This window comes from Scophthalmus maximus, chromosome 19, assembly GCF_022379125.1.
Source record: "Scophthalmus maximus strain ysfricsl-2021 chromosome 19, ASM2237912v1, whole genome shotgun sequence".
NCBI classification, from domain to species: Eukaryota; Metazoa; Chordata; class Actinopteri; order Pleuronectiformes; family Scophthalmidae; genus Scophthalmus; species Scophthalmus maximus.
In genome coordinates this window covers 2,143,535-2,164,134 of record NC_061533.1, presented here as the reverse complement: position 1 = coordinate 2,164,134, position 20,600 = coordinate 2,143,535, and the positions used below count along the sequence as shown (strand labels likewise).

The following is a 20,600-nucleotide window of genomic DNA, read 5'->3' as shown; positions in this document are numbered from 1 at the left end:
CAGAGTGGAAGCAGCTCTGGAAATGAGTTGTTCGACATTTAGTCTGGTGAAAATAAAACAAAGTCCAGGTTTACTTTTTTAATTTCACTTTTTACAGTTATGCACGAGTCGTCTTATTACAGTAAATGAATCTGCAGCTGACAGTTTGCATAGGAGTCGTACATTCAAACCAACAGCTCACCAGGTTCCTCTTTACACTTCATTTAAAATGTTATCGTTTGTCACACGGACAAAACAATCATCTGAAATAAATAGACGAATACTAATGTAAGAAGAAAATTAGGATCATCGGCTTTTTTCTCATGGACAAAACTGTGTTTCTCTGTCACTCATTCTGTTGATACTGAGCTGAAACTTTAATATTCACCAAGAGGAAAAAGTGCAAAATGTATGAAGTCATATACAGGAGAAAAGTCTTGTTTTGTTCCATAAAATATTGTGAAATTGAAGCTTAAACTCTTTGGCTGAGAAACTTCAATAACACGTGAAATATATGGGCAGTTTCCAAATGACATCGGGACCAAATAGGTTTGTTTTCTTGTAATTATTAAAGCGTCAACCAGTGAGATTTTGTCTTCCCCCATAAATATTCCTTCAGAGTAGGTTTTATTGATGTGGCTGAAGTTCCAACCGTTCACCACTAGAGGTCAGTATAGAACAGACGTCCTTACATGAAAAGCACAAAGCAACTTGTCACTTAGGGCTTAAAGTTAAATAAGTGAAGACACGATTTATCTTCATAATCGTCTGCAAGTAACTAATTCGTACAAATCAACAGGTTTAAATTCACACATGTGTGTGTGTGTGTGTGTGTTTGTGTGTGAGGAGCAGGAAGTCGATCAGGACTCGTTGCTCCCGTAACGCCGGTCACTTTTTTCTTTTCTCCTGAAAGTTTAAATGTTCAGTCTGTGTGTGTGTGTGTGTGTTTTTTTTTGTCCTTTTCAGTCTCGTCCTTCGTGCTCGAGCGTCGCCTTCTCCATGCGTCTGTACCAGTGTTGGACTTTGGAGTTGTCCATCATGTCGTCGAACGCCTGCAGGCCCTCCATCACCCGGAGGACGCCGAACACCGCCTGCAGACGGACACCGGGGGGAAGAAAGGTAAGAAAAACACTGACACGGAATTATCGACTTCCAACTTGCAATGGAACGAAGCGTTAGCGTTTGAAATATTGTATATATGAAAAACCTTTAATTTGAACTTTTACATGAAAGCTTGAATGAGACAAACTGTAATTCGTTTTACTGGTGAAGTGGAAATTGTCCAAATTCTTCCGAGATATTTTCGCTCTGGACCAAAGTGCAGGACTGAGTCTTGTGGTTTAGCGGTGAGTGACGATAGGTAGAAACACTCAGGTGTGTGTGTGTGTGTGTGTGTGTGTGTGTGTGTGTGCGCGTGTGTGTGTTTTCCTCACCAGGTCGGCCAGGTTCGGACGATCTCCGCCCATGAACTTCCTCTTCTTGCCAATGGCGGCCACCCAGTCGTTGACGGCCTTGTACAGATCCTGCCGCACGTCGTCCTGCAGGTTGTGTCTGTCGGAGGAGAAAAATCACTGAACGTTAAAAAACGCCGCCATGAGACGTTCACGTGAACCGAGACGGATCTGATCTCCACTCACCGACTCTTCAGCCGCTTGGCGATGAGGAACATGGCGGCGGCGCCGACGTACTTGGCGAAGAAGCCTTCAAAGGCGCCGAACTTGCCCTCGCGCACAATGTAGTCGAAGGAGGCCAAGGCCTCGCCGGTGGTCCGGTACACGTTGGGAGATATGAGGTGCACGAGCCAATCGTCGGCCCACTTACGCCACTTCATCTCCTCCCTGGAAAAACAGGAAGTGGAAAATAAACATTCACGTGTTACAGTAACAACTGTTCACACGGTGAGTCGACTGAGCTTGGGCGCGGACTCACTTCTGCATCCCCTTCTCGGGGTACGTCTCGGCGTTCCTCTCTTCGCTCAGCATCAGCCAGTACTTGTTGGAATACTCCGTCACCTCCTTCCCGCTGTCGTTCACAGACTTCAGCTCCGGGTAGCAGCGAATCACCTCCGACATACTTTTGTCCCTGGGACGACGACAAAAAGGTCGCATTTTGAAAAACGTGGCGGTACATGTGATTAACTCTGAGGCTGCCGTTCATATCCACACAGATGTTTGTTTTTTATTTGCCTTGGCAATTCATAAATAATTAATTAATTAACTTTATTGTTCCATTATAATCTTGCAACTTGGAATTCCGACTCGGGAGGTTGGAAAAAAATCACGGCCACGACTTTTGAGCTTGGAGCATTACTGTGTGTTGATATTGTTCTGATTAATAGCGTCACTAAGCATCATATTGTTGACATAAAAAAAAATATATATATAGATGTAAAATACTGACAAATAATAATAAATAAAGTAAAGAATTCCCTCTGAAATCTACTGTCTTATTGTTGCCGGATATTATAGATGAGGCAGATTAATTAATTATGACAATATTATAGTTGACGTTGACTTACTTGTTGATTAAATACGTCCTGAGGGAGCTGATGATGACGGACGAGTCGTTCAGTTGCTGCAACAGAAGAAAAAAAATAACATCGAGGAGCGTTTCTTTAAAATCAAAGTGTTTTTTTTACTCTAATACTAGTTATGATTTAATAGTCAAATCAATTACGTTTTATTTCCTCCTGAGAAAAAGTCCAAAACTCAAATATGTGACGCAGGCTTTCTCTTACCACTCCGTCCTGCACCATCAGGATGGGAACCTTCCTGTACGTGGACCACTTGAGCTCCTTCCTCATGACGGGGTTGACCTCCACGACCTCGTACGGGAGCCCGTAGAAGTCGAGGAAGGCCCGGACCTTGCTGCAGAACGGACACGTCTTGTACTGGTACAGCGTCAACTTCAGGTCTCTGCCCGCAGCCTGAGGTGGAGCGACACAATCACACAATCTGTCACTTTGTTTATGTATAAATATAAATCAGAAAAATCAGATTAGGACGCAGAAGAAGATCGTGAAACTATGGAGGCCCTGAAGGGCAAAATCACTGCGTTCCGTTTTGTGATTTGCACTTCAGGGCCTCTGTACGGAACAGCTGAGGAAATACGTAACAAACATTATACAATGAAATACAAATATATGGTATTTTCCATATGTGGAAGGTTCTGTTCTGTATATGTAACATATACATACATGATGTAACCAGCCATCATACATGTTGGTTTGGGTTTTTTTTAACACAATTTTGGCCTATAAATACTCGAGACATATACTCAGTCTTGCCAAAAGTATGTGGAGACTCAAATGTAAATGTTTAATGATCATGAGAGCTCCTCTCTCACCTGGAGGAGGAGCTCCTCTCTCACCTGGAGGAGGAGCTCCTCTCTCACCTGGAGGAGCAGCTCCTCTCTCACCCGGAGGAGCTCCTCTCTCACCCGGAGGAGCTCCTCTCTCCCTCACCTGGAGGAGCTCTCTCACCTGGAGGAGCAGCTCCTCTCACCTGGAGGAGGAGCTGCTCCTCTCTCACCTGGAGGAGCAGCTCCTCCCTCACCTGGAGCTCCCCGGCCCGTCAGACTCACCTTGGTCCCCCCCTCCTCCTCCTCCTCCTCGGCCCGGTGCTGCTGCTGGCGGACCGAGAGCTTCACGGTCTGGTACAGACCCAGACCTCCGCCGAGCAGGAAGGCGCAGCCCAGCGCCCTGGCTCCCCCTGCCCGCAGCGAGGAGAGCAGCGTGGACCGGTGGACCCCGGTACCGTAAGTCCTCCTGGACCCGCGTGCGCTCACGTTCCCCAGCAGGTAGGACACGGTGCCGGTGCCGGGCCGGCGGGCGGCCGGACGCTGCAGCAGGGACCAGCCGACCTTAGACACCAGTGTTCTGGCACAGGCGGCCGCCATGTTGGGTTTACATAAAGTTCCCACAATGCACCGCGAGGAGAGCTGAAGGAGGAGCAGGAGGGCTTTTCCCCCCTGTGATGAGTCTGTCAGGCTGCGAGACGCCCCCCAGTGGCGTACAAAGACTAAATCCGTGCAGGGAGCAGTGAAGGGGGGAACCTGGTGGAACACAATGTTCACAAAGAAAAGTAATACCACCACAAATAAAATGCAAAATGAAGACAAAACATTAACAAGATGGACGACGCGTCTCCACATTACGAGTTCTAGGGCCACATTGGGGGAAGAAAATGGTGAGACTTCTGAGAATAAAGTTATACATTTACATGAAAAAGTCATAATTTTAAGAGAATAAAGTCGTGATTTCTCCCAGAAATTGAAAAAAAAATTAATATTACATTTAGAGCTTTCCCCTGGAACAGGTACGTTAATGTCATGCTATCATTGTTAAATGTTTATTAACCGTTTTATGCTTGTTGACCTTGACTGAAGTACAGATTCACAAAGTTCTCTATTGACATTTCACCACTAAAATAGCACAGAGACCAAATTTACAACTTTATTATCAAAACATTTCCATTAAATCTATGACTTTATCCTCAAAGTCTCCCATTTTTTTTTTCTCTGAAGTCCTGAAGTGCTGGACCAATCGCAAGTCAGTCTCAGCTGTCAATCATGATGGTTCTCCCTGTTTTTATAGCATCAAATAACTCATTAAAACCAAAAAATGAACACTTGTACATACAACAATGACCTAAAATGAGACAAACCATCTCTGAGAAAAATTTATTTAACGTGTACTTTGATTTTTTGGGGGTTTGTTTCATGTCCCATCTTCCAACAAGTAGGGGGCGGTGCTTATGACCTATAACTGCAGCCAGCCACCAGGGGGCGATCCAGATGATTTGGCTTCACTTTTGGGGTGCTGGTCATGTCGTCCATCTTTATTTACAGTATCTTCACATTTGTGTTATGTATTTAAGATATGGTTGCGGCCGTGTTGTAGAAGCCACAATGCGATGAGAGATCGCAACGTGATTGGTCAGATGGTAAATTCATATTTTCCGTTTCCTCTGGCAGTTGCAGATAATAATATATGGCTGAAAAGCAAAAGAAGAGAGGTACATACATTGAAGTTGTATAGATTAAAGGGGTTTTTGGTTTTATTTTTAAATACCAGTATATTCTTCATTTTGTCATAAAAACCTGAACGCACCACTAATATTAGTATGACACTATAATAATCCATCTATTTATTTAGAGTATGAGTTTGTTTATTTTATTGGTCAAAAACAAAAAACAAATTGTTATTTATTTATTTTATTTCTCTGAAAACACATTGTTGGACAAAAATGTGTTGATGCGTTCAGGAGCGACTCGTCTGTTTTGGCCCTAGCTGCGTCGTGCTACGTGCGGTGCGTTCAGGAGCGTCGTTGTTCTGAGCCGCGCTTATATTAATAATTTCTCCCGACCGCAGCAGCGGCGAGGGCGGCGACACAGCGGAAGCGGCAGCGGCGGCGGCGGCGGCGGCGGCTCAGTGAACGCGGAGTTCCCCCTCATCAGCATCACCGTCATTCCAGCATCAGTGTTACAGACAGCGGACAAACGAGCTCCATCTCTTCCACCAGCCGGGACTGGTCGCTCGTCGCTGGGATGTCGTCGTCGAGTGTCCGGGGGGAGGACTCGGTCCGGGGCGCGGATGCCGGAGGAGGACGCCTCTTCTCCGCCGCGTTTCTTCGAGCGTGACTGGAGGAGAGAACGGAGCGCAGCGCAGCGGCGATGGACGCGGACAGGAGCGGACACACAGACACTGTGCCCAGCGCTGGGTTCCATTAAGCTAGCTAGAGCTAACCTCGCTAGCGTTAGCTAGCCCCCCTCAGCCCGTCACCCCCCCCCCCCCCTCCTCTCCTCCCCGCGCCCCCTTCTTCTTCTTCTCTCTGGTGTTTTTCCTCCATGACTAGAAAACAACATTTAGTTTTTAATAACCGTGTGTTGACATGTTGGAGTCAGCGGGGACGTTCATCTCAAGGATAAATCACCGTGTAGCCGCCCCCTGCTAGCAAGCGAGCTAGCTAGCAAGCATCGGTGACCGTCATCTGTTTATTTATCTGACTTGATTCACCCGGGGAGATCGAGATGCTGCTGGCGGAGCAGCGCGTCTGATTCCGGGGGGAACGTGAACTCGCATGGACTCACTCTCCATGAAGGTCATGGTACTGGGAGAATGATCATGCTGGAAAAACAGGTAAGAGACCAGCGACACCTGGGCTCATCTTCATCCTCTTCATCCTCTTCATCATCATCATCATCTTCTTCTTCTTCGTCATCTTCTTCATCTAATACATCATCTTCTTCATCATGTTCTTCTTCTTCTTCTAATTCTTCATAATCTTCTTCGTCTTCATCATCATCTTCTTCTTCTTCTTCTTCACGTCTCCTCTTCTTCATCATCATCATCATCTTCTTCTTCTTCTTCATCATCTTCTTCTTCTTCACGTCTCCTCCTCTTCATCATCATCATCTTCTTCTTCATCATCTTCTTCATCTAATACATCATCTTCTTCATCATGTTCTTCTTCTTCTTCTAATTCTTCATAATCTTCTTCATCTTCATCATCATCTTCTTCTTCTTCACGTCTCCTCATCTTCATCATCATCATCATCATCTTCTTCTTCATCATCTTCTTCATCTAATACATCATCTTCTTCATCATGTTCTTCTTCTTCTTCTAATTCTTCATAATCTTCTTCATCTTCATCTTCATCATCATCTTCTTCTTCTTCACGTCTCCTCATCTTCATTATCATCATCATCTTCTTCACGTCTCTTCTTCTTCATTATCATCATCTTCTTCTTCATCGTCTTCATCTTCATCATAATCTTCTTCTTCTAATTCTTCTTCATCTTCATCATCTTCATCTTCTCCACGTCACCTCCTCTTCTCTCTGACTCAAAGTGACAGGCGTCATTTCACGGTGGATTGGTTCTGTGGTTGTGCAGGTATATATATATATATATATATATGTCTTTCTCCACAACACCAGCTGATAAATCATAATAATGATTATATAAACATGACCAATCCACAGGAAAAAAGAAGCTGGAATAAGAGAATATTGTCAATTATTGCGACTAGTGCCCGTCTGTTCGATAACATCGGCCGATATGAGCCCTTCACAGACACGTGTCATAGTTATGGTTATGATTTATTTATCGAATCAATGATTTTCGTGAATTTACGGTGAGAAACAACCCACATTTTAGTCCTGATAAAAAGTCAAAAAATCTAATATGTCATATTAAAGAAAATCAGCAAATATTCCCCAGAGAATTTTGACTCAATAACGATTAATCGGCCGGTATCGGCGCTTATGTTTACCGATATGAAATATGTTATTCACAGAATAAACAATTCAGCTATTGTGTTTACATTCTACGTAAAATAAATTATGTTCATTTTCTTATCTCAAGTTCTATATATTTGGTTGTATTTGTGTTTTCGTTTTTGGTTAAACTAAAAATATCAAGCCTCAATTATATTTGTTTGTCATAAAGGTTTGATAACGACATCTAAGAATAATTGACAGATTTAAAAAACGAAATCATCGGAAATCCTGTTATTCCCTAATATTGATTTCGTCATCAGCCCCCAAAAAGCCGGGTTCCAATTGCAACACATGAATTTATCTAAAATATTGAAATTGACTGAATGAACCATTTCAATCAACATTTTAAAGGTTGATAATTAACAGATTTGTAAATGGTGCGTTCAGATTCATCAGCCTCAGTTTTATTCTCAGCTGCAGAAATCCTCGAGGAAATATCCTAAGAGTTTATAACTTCCTGTGTCCAGGAACTCTGTGTGTGTGTGTGTGTGGTGGTGGGGGTGGGGGGGGGGTATTACTTCCTCTTGTTGACTCCCACAGCAGCGTTGATGACACACGAACAATACATCGCAGTGTTGTTTCCTTGGAAATGCTCAGTCCACCAATCCATTCAGTCGCTCAGTGGGAAATCAATCAATTTACATGAATCGTTTGATATATTGATTGATTGATTCTCCTTGGTGTGTGTGTGTTCACGTGCACACACACACAGTAGATGTGAGCGTGTTTGTGTGTGCGGAGTGTTCCAGGGTGTATTCTAATTCCTAAGGCCCGATGCATGCTGGGATACGCTGCATAGCTCACTGTGACCTCGGACAGAATAAGTAGGTAAAGAAAATAGGTGGCTGGATGAATTGTCTTTCTGGTTTAGTGTTTGTGTATTTTGGCTGCAGCACATTGACAATTATTATTTCAACATTTAATATATCTATTTCATATTTGTGCTGTTCTGTTTCTGTAGTGTAATGTTACCGTTGCATCTTCGGTGGCATTGTCTTATGTTGTACTGGTATTTGATGCAAATTCATGGCATTCGGGATTTTTGTGATCATCAGAATTAATTTGCCGTCACGTTGGACACGAGCACACAGATGCTCGTCGTTTTTGTTTTGTAGCAATATTTGATAAATCTGTGTTGTTGCCACTAGGGGGGCGCTAAAGCACGGACCTACCAGAGAAAGCTGATCCCGTCCTTTTGCGTTAAATGGTTTATGTTTGTTTCATGGACTGTACATACATTTCTTTTGTACATTAATGTCCATTTACAGTCAAATAGACCAGAAAGCACTGTATGTACTGGGGGCGTGGCTGCAGTGTGATTGACAGCTGGTAACCATCCAATCGGTGCAGGTGTAGGTGGACAAGATTTCCTCCCTGTTGACCACTGAAATAGTTTAATTGAAATAACTTTTACATGCCTATAAAAATTGAACCTGGTTGAGGATCATTGTTATGATAATAATATGCAAATCTTCCAGTACATATCACGATAGAGCAACAATAATAAAACTTATGTTCAAAGATTGGACTTGTGTTCCACTGTGAAGTACTAAACAAGACAAAAACTTTGCTCTGAATCATTCACCTGAAAAGAAATATGTCACCCCCGCCATAGATTAAGAAAACATCCTATAGATGATTTATGATATTCAGGGTAAAGTGTGTTTTTTATATTCATCTGAGCAACATGTTTTTGTCACAAAGAAAAGAGGAGGTGAGATCACAAAGTGAGGCGATGATATAACCGACAGTCTGAGGGTTTGTTGACATGAATCACTTCATCGACAGGAAATAACAAATCAGTCGTCGAGAGCACAAAGTACAAAATGTCTCCGGCCACTGAAAGCTGCTCGCGCCTTTATCATCATCTTCCTCTCGTGTCTGTTCCATGTACAACTTCACAGACGCGTGAGGAGCAGACCTGTCTGTCACCATAACTACTTTTTGTCACACCATATATTATACAAATTATTGCGATAAACAATATTGTCGTCATTTTAAGACCTTTTTTTGATAGTGAATCGTGTGAGCGTGGTCGTTGCGTGTGCACGTCCTACACGACTTGTGTTGCTGCTCAGAGATTTGTTTTCAGAGATTTGAAGACATGGTGCCTTTAGACAAAAACCAAGAAATCCATATTTTCTGACATTTTATAGACCAAACTAGTGACTTATTAATCATACGACGAGAACAGATGAGACTTGCTGGACTGTTGTTGACCTTTATTCTTATATCAATAGATGTAGACACAAAGACTGTTATTGAGGTCAATAAAAATTATTGAGTACATATTAATTTATCGTACGATAAGTTGATTAACGTAGAAATTTCTAAATGTGAAAGGTAATTTAAAAAAACAAAAAACAAACGTGGTAATTTTCTGATAAAACAAAGTTAATTCATCAACTCTGTGTCTGCAGGTTTTGGAAAGTCTTAAAAAATCTTTAGTAATGTTACTTATGAAAGGTTTTTGTGTGATTTTACAAAAAAAAAAACTATAAATCTGGAAAACTTTCCTTTCTTTGTTTTGATTAAAATCCACAATTCTTTTTTTGAATCATTTTTTATTTATCCATCCTATTTCTGCTGCATATCCACATTCAGGTCTATTTAATGCTTTGATTAATGATATTATTAAGAAATAGCAGCTGGTGAAGTGAATGTGATATAAAATTCATGCACATGTTGAATAATAATTTTTTGTTGTTGTTGATAATATCTTTAAATGACTTGAAAATAAATTTCTTTTCTGTGCGATTATTAAAAAATGATAAAAAGTTTAATAACGCGGTGCATAAATTCAGATTCTTTCTCAAAGGTCACAGCTGAGCCTCTTGTTCTACGAGCCGCTGCTTCAGGATGTTGAGGCTTCACACACACACACACACACACACACACACACACACACACACTCACACACTCTGACACACAAACCCTGTTTCCTCTCGCTGGTGTTATCGATGTTTATCCTCTTCTGAGACGTTCAGCGTTTCAAACGTTGTTGCCACGGTGATCCAGTTTTTTCAGCACGCCGCTCCAGAAAAAAAACACTGGACTTCGCTCGGAGCGTTTCTGTCTTCTTTGTCTGATGGAATGTGACAAGAATCAGACTTTTTTCTCTCCAGATTTTAGTCCCTAGGTAGTTTTTCTTCCCCTTTCCCTTGTTTTTCAGAATCGTTAGTTACGTGTGTACGTGTGTACAGAGGACGGTGTCGTCCTTGACGTCCTGTTAGATATTTTTTGCTCAGTGTGTATAAACAGAGCTGCAGAGTTCAGGGGCGGTCGGCGATTACGACCTGCTGCCAAAGAGTCAGACTGTTTTTGTCCTCAGCTGCTCCTCCGTCTGCAAACGACTCAGATTTGTTTTTCTCAAATCTGCTCCTTTAAGAACCACCGGCCCGCGTTTGTAGTTTACGTGTGTGTGTGTGTGTGTGTGTGTGTGTGTGTGTGTGTGTGTGTGTGTGTGTGTGTGTGTGTGTGTGTGTGTGTGTGTGTGTGTGTGTGTGTGTGTGTGTGTGTGTGTGTGTGTGTGTGTGTGTGTGTGTGTGTGTGTGTGTGTGTGTGTGTGTGTGTGTGTGTGTGTGTGTGTGTGTGTACACTGTAATCACTTGCAGGCGTGTGTTCGTGCCGACTCCAGGCAACTTTTCCGTGTGGAGACATGAAGTCTCTGCTGCTCATTCAGACGTCTGCTGCGCCACATGTGGTGCGATTGGGAAAAAAACGAAAGAAAACACGACCTCCGATCAAACCTGCAGATGAATCTTAAACATTTCATTGGATTTCAAATGATTTTTCCAAAATACAACAAGAAACAGCGGTGCACGATATTTATCAGGCCGCTGATGTGTGTCAGGAAATAAGAGATAAATTATTGTTATGTATGTCTGACACCAGAGTAAATATGATAATTAGAAGCCAGTTTTCATGTTTTATTCTTGCAGCAGATATAAATGAGTTCACTGGAGCAGAAACAGTTTGAGTGTCAGTTTGTAAAGGTTTTAAAATGTGATGAGAAAGACGATATTTCTGTTCCTGTATATTTAACTTCAATACTTCCGTCGTCTGTCTGCGGAAACAAAGTTTGTTGGCAGATTCATAATCTCCCTCTTTGGGGTTGAGGATGAGGATGAACCTTTAAATTATAACTCTCAACTTTTGAACTTTGAGCAGTTTCACAATGGCACAAAAGAAAAGCAGCTGCGCTGATAAAAAACCCCACACAAGATCAAATCTGAGCTCAGCAAACACGGAGCTGCTCGGCTGTTCGATTCCCCGTCTGAATCCAGATTTGAGCTGGTTCCTCTGCTGCTTTTTGGAGCTGATGATGACGAGAAGATGATGGTGAGAGAGGAGCCGCCATGACGGGTTTGTCGTGTACCTGCTTTTGTGAGAGGCCACAGGAAGTCGGTTACAGTCTGACTTCCTGTCCTGGCTGGGTGTCTGTGGAGGAGGAGGAGGAGGAGAGAAGAGGAAGAGGGGAGGGGGTCAGTCTTATTTATCCCTATGAAGAGCCGGCTTTTCCTCCCTGTTTCCATGACAACCGCTCTCCTACAGTGTTCAGCCGTGGGACGGCCTCTGCATGCGAAAGCAGTTCCCAGTGGAGGTTCAGACCCGCTCGCTCTCTTTTTCATCCCTCGTCTTCTTCTCCCACCGACTCGTCTCGGGTTTTATTTGATAAAAGCAGCAGCTCCTCTTCGTCTTCTTCATCTTCATCTTCATCTTCGCTCGCCGCTGTACTTTTCAAAATCGCCACGTCGAACATCGTTTGCATCACAATCTTTGTTCCCTGTTTGAATTATTATAACTTCTAACACACTGGAGATATTTAGGCGAACTCTCACATGTAAATATTAACCGAGTGAGGAATGACGGAGCTCCCCGAGCTCTTTGTGTATTCATCAGGATCCTTGTGTTTTATTTTCTCCCCCTAGAGACACGAGTTAATAATTAGCACTGATGTTTCAGTCTGCGATGAGCCGAGTTTTGGTTTTCCTACAATTTTGCAAGATAATGAAACTCCACAGCAAAAAGGGTCAAAGGAAGCTGCGCAGTAAAAAAACAGAAAGACAGCCGAGTTTGATAAGTGAGATAAAAACAATAACAACAAAAATCACAGACTGTTTTTACAGCTCGGAGGAGGTTTTTCTTTTTACCTTCAGGTCAAAGCAAACCTAGTGTACATACTGTACAACAGCCTTGGTTGGAATTTCAGGCTGCAAAGATGAAATGAGTGGTGCAGCGGTGAGGAATCCCCCTCACCTGCTGTACACAGGAGAAAATACTACATGTCTGATGCAGACTGAGAATATTTTCCGATAAAAATCAGCCGATATGAATCACAGACGCATCAGTGTCTGTGTGTATGTTTGCCGATATAAAAAACTTTTATTTTACAGAATAACAATGCTGAACAGATCAGGGCTGCAACTAACGATTATTTTCATAATCAATTAATCTGTTGATCGTTTTCTCAATGAATCGATCAGTTGTTTGGTTCATAAAATGGTGAAAAATGACGATCGTGTTTCCCAAAAACCTCAAGATGATGTTTTGTTTTGTCCACACACCAAAGATATTCAGTTGACACATTTAAGAATTAAATTTTTTTTCATAAAAACTACTTGAACAGATTAATTGCTCATCAAAATAGTTGCCGATTAATTAAGTCGTCGATTACTTATGGATTAACTGTTACTGAGTGGAAACTTAACCGCTGTCACTTCAAGTTGTCACGGAGAAGCAGCGGTGCCTGACAAAAACAATAAATTTGTTTGACAGGTGGTCCGTCCGTCTGGCGGCGTCCCATCGGGACACAATCAAACATTTAATAGCGGGTCAAAAGAAAAGACGCGAGTCAAGGTCGCAGCAGCCGGAGAGCGTTCATCGTCCCTGCTGATATTTAAAAAAACAAACAGGAAGAACAATATTTCAGATGACGCCTGGTAAACCTGCCAGAGACGTGAGATTTCATATTTAGCAGCAGCAGCGTTCATGCGGCGAGAGGTGGGAGGTGGTGAGGGGGGGGGGGGGGGGCGCGCTTCATACATCAGACCCCGTCTCCCTGCTTCATCTCTAACGGCCTCACGCAGACAGACAGTCTGGCACAACACACTCGTCTCTTCTCTCCCTTTGATTAAATCGCTGCAGCATAATGAAGCAGCAGCGACTCAGATCTGCTCCGTGTACCTGCTGCGGTTCGTTTGGCAAGATTCCCCTTCTTTTCCTCCGCTCCTCGTCTGGCAGACGCCTTCGTTTTCCGTGGCGAGTCTGAACACTCGAGTCTGAACGCCGCCAAAGGGGGAGGAGAGAGAGAGAGAGAGAAAACAAACACACACACTGCGGTCGTGGCAGATCAGCTGTGTCAGTTCCTCCTGAGCTGTTGGGAAATACCTCCAGAAGACGGAGAGACGAGAGGAGCAGCCGCCGGCGGTTAGGACGTTCCCCCGGTGAGCGAGGAGGAGGAGGAGGAGGAGGAAGAGGGAGTGCAGGGTTGTGTCTGACTGGGAAGACGAAGAAGAAGAGGAGGAGGAGGAGGAGGAGGAGGAAGGAGTTGGAGAGCTTCCTCTTTTCTTTCCTCCGTCTTCAGCGAGAGAGTGAGCGAGCCGCACGATCAGAGGAAATTCCTTGTTCCTTTTTATTTTTTATATTTATATTTTGGTATATATATATATATATATATATATTTTTTTTTTTCCTTCTGCTGGCGTGTTGCATTCACTGTGCACCATGGACGACAAGTCTCTGTTCAGCCTGCACAGAGCGCTCGCTCAGCCCGTCAGGATGTGCATGTTCGACTTCCCCGTCACAATCCTGGACGACCTGGTGAGCTCTGTGTGTGTGTGTGTGTGTGTGTGTGTGTGTGTGTGTGTGTGTGTGTGTGTGTGTGTGTGTGTGTGTGTGTGTGTGTGTGTGTGTGTGTGTGTGTGTGTGTGTGTGTGTGTGTGTGTGTGTGTGTGTGTGTGTGTGCGCGCGCCCTGTACCGCAGTGTGAGCATGTGTGCTCCACATTTTGTAGGTCTGAACGTGTGTGTGTGTGTCTGTGTCCAGTTGCGTGTGCACTTGTGTCTGAAGACATACATTCATTTCAATTGCTTGTGTGTGTGTGTGTGCGTGTGCACTCATGAATGACACACTGTATAATGCAGAGTACATTTAAATATTTATTGTGTGTGTGTGTGTGTACTGTACCACCCCCCCTCACAACAAAGAGCATTAAATGTGTATTTTTGTGCGATTTTAGCAGAAAAAAACACAAAATATTTTATATTTTTATAATATTCTAGACAACCTACGGCAGTGTGAACATGTGAGCTCCACATTTTGTAGGTCTTAATGTGTGTGTGTGTGTGTGTTTGTGTGTACGTGTTTGTGTGTTTGTTTGGCCTGCAGCTGTGTGCACATGTTTATTTGTGCACGTGTAGAAATGAGAATGAAAACTGTCCCGAGTGTTGAAAGTGAGTCAGTAGTGTGTGTGTGTGTGTGTGTGTGTGTGTGTGTGTGTGTGTGTGTGTGTGTGTGTGAGAGTGTGTGTGATGATCAGATGCTTTCACTCATTACCTGGTTCTGCTGTAGTTTCTCTTCTTGGTTTGTTTACTTTCACACCTTCGACCAATCAACAGCCAATCAGAGCTCGTCAACAAATGTCACATGACTCACCAGTGTCACGTCTGGACACCAGGTCGCGTCAGCAGGTTACAGATCTAAACCCTGACCGTCATTTTGATCTCTTTGCCCCTAGCAAATCATAAGTTTCTCTTTGGTATCTCCTAATTATGCGATTGTTTTTCCTTATCACCTCCACATAGAGTCTGAGAATCTGCCCCGATGTGAGCGCTGCCATGGTTTCTGTCCCCAGGCTTCTCGCCGTCTCCTCCCTCTAGAGGAGGAGGCTCCTGCTGCGGCGCCGCCCTGTGATATTGTGGCGTGTCTGGTCGCGTCTGTGATCAAATCCCCCGGCGTCTTAACGAACGTGATGCCGACGTGTGTCCGTGTGTTAATTAATCATCTGCAGCCTGATGTCAAACCTGCAGAGTCCCGTTTGTTTTTCACAGAACTTTAAATGAATGACTTCTGCTGTTGTCGTGTTTTCCCGCCGACCTCTGAACGCAAAGATGGCGGAAGCTCTTGTGAAGCGACCATCACCATCACCACCACCACGTTCAGCGGCAGAGAGAACTCTCACATTAGCTCCTTTTCAAAAACGTTGAGTTCAGCAGGCGGAGCAGCTGTTTGTGACGCAGGTCAGAGAACAGCGATGTGTAGACGTGTGATAAAAAGTTTTACAGCGTCTGTCAGCTCCGGGGGAAACAAGTGGACGACTGCAGACGGGATGATAATTTTTTTTGTGTCGACACAAAACACTGAGACACTTTTCAAGAAATAATGAGCAGTTAAGTCACATTTAAAATATTTCATTTGACACAATTAGAATCCTGTCATTTTTTATTTTTTTTGTATAGGAACAGTTTGCAGGTTTTCTCCTTTGGGCAGTAAATGTTCAGCAGACGAGGGCAGAAGTCCACAAAGGGCAGACGAGGGTCGAAAAACACGAGGTGGACGGCAAATAAACAAGACAGAAGGGAGGAGAGTTCAGCCGCTCAGAGGGGAAGTGATCAGCTGTTCAGGGGGACTTGGAGGCGACGGGGCCGGGTGGGGACAAGGAGGAGACGTGGCCGGGTGGGGACAAGGAGGCGACGTGGCCGGGTGGGGACAAGGAGGCGACGTGGCCGGGTGGGGACAAGGAGGCGACGTGGCCAGATGGGGACAAGGAGGCGACGTGGCTGGATGGGGACAAGGAGGCGACGTGGCCGGATGGGGACAAGGAGGCGACGTGGGGATAAGGAGGCGACGTGGCCGGATGGGGACAAGGAGGCGACGTGGCTGGATGGGGACAAGGAGGCGACGTGGCCGGATGGGGACAAGGAGGCGACGTGGCCGGATGGGGACAAGGAGGCGACGTGGGGATAAGGAGGCGACGTGGCCGGATGGGGACAAGGAGGCGACGTGGGGATAAGGAGGCGACGTGGCCGGATGGGGACAAGGAGGCGACGTGGCCGGGTGGGGACAAGGAGGCGACGTGGCCTGGTGGGGACAAGGAGGCGACGTGGCCGGATGGGGACAAGGAGGCGACGTGGCCTGGTGGGGACAAGGAGGCGACGTGGCCGGGTGGGGACAAGGAGGCGACGTGGCCTGGTGGGGACAAGGAGGCGACGTGGCCGGGTGGGGACAAGGAGGCGACGTGGCCTGGGGGCGACGTGGCCGGGTGGGGACAAGGAGGCAACGTGGCCGGGTGGGGACAAGGACGGGTTCGTTAAATATACTGTGAAAATATCGTCAGAGCAGAAAACGTCACTTGACATTTTAACGCCACCGCTTCGTGACGGGTGACGGAGGCGCAGCGGTTGAATTGATTCACGATTCATTTGTTCACAAAAACCTTAAAGACGCAAACGACCAATCGGCAAAGTTACGTTGTGGGTCAGTCGATGAGACGGTATGAGAAGCAGGTTTCTGTCTCACAGCCTGGACGACGGTCGTCAGGTCGCCTCAGAGCACAGCAGAGCTCATCTCCCGGCAAATCCCCTGTCGGCTGCAGTTGGCACGAGAAAGCATTTCTAAATGCCAGGACGAGGAGGAGGGGGAGGAGGAAGAGCAAGAGGAGGAGGAGGAAGAAGAAGAGGAGGAGGAGGAGGAGGAGGAGGAGGAAGAGGAGGAAGAGGAAGAGGAGGAGGAGGAAGAGGAGGAGGAGGAAGAAGAAGAGGAGGAGGAGGAGGAGGAGGAGCAGCACCTGAGTGCCTCTGCTGGCTGGAACAATGTCTACGTCGTGTTGAATACGGTTGTTGAACTAAACGCTCCAGAACACGTCGCGTTCACGTTGAATTTTCAAACGCTGCCGGAAACCGGAAGTGGAATCAGCGGTGCGCCGCCATAAAGTGTCCCCTGTCGCTCGCTCGGTTGGTTGCGGTTTGAGACTTTACCACCACATGTCGCCAGAAAATTATTAATAACTCACAGTAGCTACGACAAGATGTCAACAGAAAAAAAATCTTTTGCATCGTTTTAAGCAAAAATAAAAATATTTGGTTTTTGATACTTGTCCTCGTCTAACTGGATAATGAGCTGAATATCTTTTGGGGTTTTGGACTTGTGACATTTGAAGATGTCACCTTGGACAATGATGGACTTTTTACTGATGTTATCTTGGATAATAAAGACTAATTATCAGGTGACTCATTAATGAGAAAAACAATAATCAGTTGCAGCATTAATCTACAGTAACATCAACATCAACGATTCTAATTCCTGATTTCAAAAGATGTCGTTATCAAACCCTGATGAGAAAAAATGTGACTTGATATTTTTACAGTTCAACCATTAACTTTATTATAAATAACTATGAAGAAAAAGAAATGCAACCAAATGTATAATACTTAAATTGAGAGTCTAAACTTCTTCTTTTTTTAAGTAAATGTAAACATGCATCGTTTCTGCTTTGTTTATTCTGTAAAAATGAAAGTTTTCATACGCAGATACAGATCTGAGACATCTAGACCTCATCAGACTCTAATCATAACAATAATTGGCAGATTATCCAATAATGAAAATTTTTATTGAGGAAAAAGGGGAAGAAAAACTGAGTCTTAAAGACAGTTTTTAATGTCATTTAGGGGAAATAGGAAATCAAACATACGGCGATAAGATTAAATCTACTCGACCAGTGGAGATCGTGTTTCTGCCTCATCGGCACTTTTTGAAATAGAGGAAATCACCAGATAAGAGGAAGAGAGAAACCAACACAACCAAAAGGAAACAAATATTAAAAAAGATATGACACATGGAGAAAATCGAAAAAGAATAGAAAATCCCAGCCCTCGGGGGAGGAACCTGCTGTTGGTTTCATTTCCTCTTTACAGTTTGTATTTTCTGAATCGTCTGGTGTTTTTTAATCTGAGATCTAAAAATATCCACAAAAGAAATAAGACACGTGCGGCTTTTTAACCGCTGCTGTAGCCAAATGTCATAAGTCTTATTAATGATTGATGGGTTGCACAACCCATCAGACGTCATAACGTCCCGTCTGAGGACGGAGGTTCCTGGACTTTCCCGCCTTCAGATAATCCGGGACAGTTTTGAACAACTTCAACTTTCATTTTCTGTTTGTCCGTCGTAAAGTGTCTGAGGTTGTTCTTTTTCCACTTCACCTCTGACAGTTCTGATCTCTCCGTCTACGGCGTTGGTTAATTTTTGTCTAGTGTTGTTGACACAGCTGGTAAAAGTAAACATGTGCGAGCGGAGCGTCGGAGCGCCGGCCGTCCGACCCGGGGGGATCGTCCAATCTGTGCTGAGGGGAGTGGGGAGCGCCTGAGGGGAGTCGTCCTCCTCGTCGTGGTCCCGGGAGCCGTTTGGAACCCAGAAGGGTTCTTCTGATTTTCTGAAGGGGAAATCGAGATGTGGAGCTGCGGACTGCGGGGCAGGACAGGTGCATGCTGGGACGGCGAGGATTGTTACCAGACGGTCGGGAGAAAAGCCGGAGGCCGACAGGTTTGGACTCACGGATTATTTTTCCTTCTCATGTTGTTTCCCGGGAGACTGAGCGGCTTGTGGTTTCAAAGACACGTTGAACAAGAGTTTGTGTCAAAGGTCGAGCTGCTCTTATTACCGTCACTCGTGTATTGATCATTGATATTGAAGTGTTGATTCCACTTAGCGGCTGAAAAGTTTGTAATAGTCATTTAAAGGTTCATTTGATGGGATGATCGTCACATAATCATTTTCCTCTATAACTAGAAAAGCAGTTTGTTCTTCTTCCACATATTTTCATCTTCAGTAATAAATATGAGCAGAAGAAGTCTCGACTCGTAAACAAACACACAAACGCTCCTCAGCTCAGAGTCCAGGCATCGACCCAGCGTGACGTCACCCGTCGGTTTGTGAGTTCGCCGCTCTGAGGCCTCGAGTTCCACATTTTGAACCGCCGCCATGTTGGCTTTTACTTTATTTGTCTGGGTGGTTGTTTTTTCTTCTTTTTTCCTCTCCCCCCTCTCTCTCTTGTTACATAACTCTGTACTCTGTCCACGTCTTGGCTTCCTCCTTGGCTTTTTTATTTGTTACAGATTTATTGTTAGTGGAGCTCGAGGGGGGAGCATTGTGCCGCCTGGCAGCGAACCCGCCCAGCAACAAGCCTCCTCCGCTGGGCCAGCGAGCCTCCACTAGGGCAGGGGGGGGCAGGGGGGCGGGCAGGGTGCCGGGGTGGCTCGCTGAATGGCCTCCTGACGTTGGAGTAAAACTTTTCTGCCTCGCTTGAAACACATCCCCCTGATGTCGCTGCTCGGATTCTAATTTTAACCTCGTCGTGATGGAGACGCTTGGCCACTTGAGGTCGAAGGAGGCCTCCTCACGCACTCGGACTCTTTGTGGGCGTGGTCAACTTCTTTGAATCCCTCTGCTGCGCAGCTCTTTGTGCGTCTGCGCAGTTAAAGGCCTGGTGTTCCCTGGAGCTCCTCGGGGGAGAAGTGAAACATGTCGGCGCGTCAGCCAGAGCCACGACAACAACATCAACATCCTCTGGTGTTGGTTTCCAGCCGATGGAAGAAAGCGTCAGTTAGATCAGAGCAGAGGGAAAGTTGGCACCGGCCCCCCGACGAGCTCGCAGAGATTATTGACTGAGACTCGGCCCCTCGTGGGCGACAGATATTAACATCAAAAGCCGCTGAAGTCTGTGTTTTTATCAGGGTTTTCCTTCTCAGTGGAGTCGGAGGAGACGGGAAAACTGTCGAGTCAAACCCCCGAACAGATGATCAGCTGTCACGAGCATCTTGTTCAACATCTCTGTCCTCCAGCGTTTAGGTCCAGAAGGATTTTACATTTGAGGCCGTTTTCACACTTGAATGTAGAAGTTAATCGTTTGGTAATCAACTAAATTAATCTATTAATCGGTTCAAGTAGTTTTCAGTCATATCAGCTTCTTAAATGGTAATATTTTCTGGTTTCTTAGATTTTCCTCTGAGGTCAAAACAGAACATCATCTTGAGGGTTTTGGGAAACACGGTCCGACATTTTTCATCATTTCATGACATTTTATGAACCAAACAACTGATCGTTAAATCGAGAAAACAATCAACAGATTAATCGATAACATTGAATATAATCGTTAGTTGCAGCCCAAGTATGCTCGTGTTTTTGTACCATTGTTTACATTTGATCCGGTTATATCTGGTTTCACGTTTGCGTGACAAACCTTCAGCCGGTCGTCGTCATCACGTCGGCGGCGTCTCCCTGATACTTGACTCTGATTGGTTTGTAGAAGGACGTGCGTCTGACATCAGTGTGTCCTGCACATCA

At 44.8% G+C, this 20,600-nt stretch overlaps 2 protein-coding genes and 1 long non-coding RNA gene across 5 annotated transcripts in view; 1 reads left to right on the top strand and 2 right to left on the bottom strand.

The window, feature by feature from the left end:
• Positions 1 to 63: 63 nt before the first annotated feature.
• Positions 64 to 3,910, bottom strand: ptgesl (prostaglandin E synthase 2-like). Its single transcript, XM_035641204.2, has 7 exons — positions 3,562 to 3,910; positions 2,717 to 2,905; positions 2,498 to 2,553; positions 1,909 to 2,061; positions 1,617 to 1,817; positions 1,413 to 1,530; positions 64 to 1,070 (listed from the first exon to the last, which is right to left on the bottom strand). Exons 1-7 carry the CDS (start codon positions 3,874 to 3,876, stop codon positions 942 to 944), a joined length of 1,161 nt encoding a protein of 386 aa, XP_035497097.1. The 5' UTR covers positions 3,877 to 3,910; the 3' UTR covers positions 64 to 941.
• A 1,353-nt stretch (positions 3,911 to 5,263) lies between these two features.
• LOC118314631 (ral guanine nucleotide dissociation stimulator-like) overlaps positions 5,264 to 20,600 on the top strand; it is a 41,667-nt gene continuing 26,330 nt past the window's right edge. The window contains exon 1 of one of the 3 annotated variants that reach the window (XM_035641202.2): positions 5,264 to 6,118. In XM_035641202.2, the coding sequence (XP_035497095.1) occupies positions 6,098 to 6,118 (21 nt within the window). In that variant the 5' untranslated portion in view covers positions 5,264 to 6,097. Of the gene's footprint in view, positions 6,119 to 13,835; positions 14,083 to 17,030; positions 18,801 to 20,600 lie in introns of those variants that run through there. The other 2 variants (XM_047329043.1, XM_035641201.2) reach the window with 2 other exon arrangements.
• Positions 11,017 to 13,585, bottom strand: LOC118314635. Its single transcript, XR_004794692.2, has 2 exons — positions 13,447 to 13,585; positions 11,017 to 11,700 (listed from the first exon to the last, which is right to left on the bottom strand). It is a non-coding gene; the product is annotated as an uncharacterized LOC118314635 (long non-coding RNA).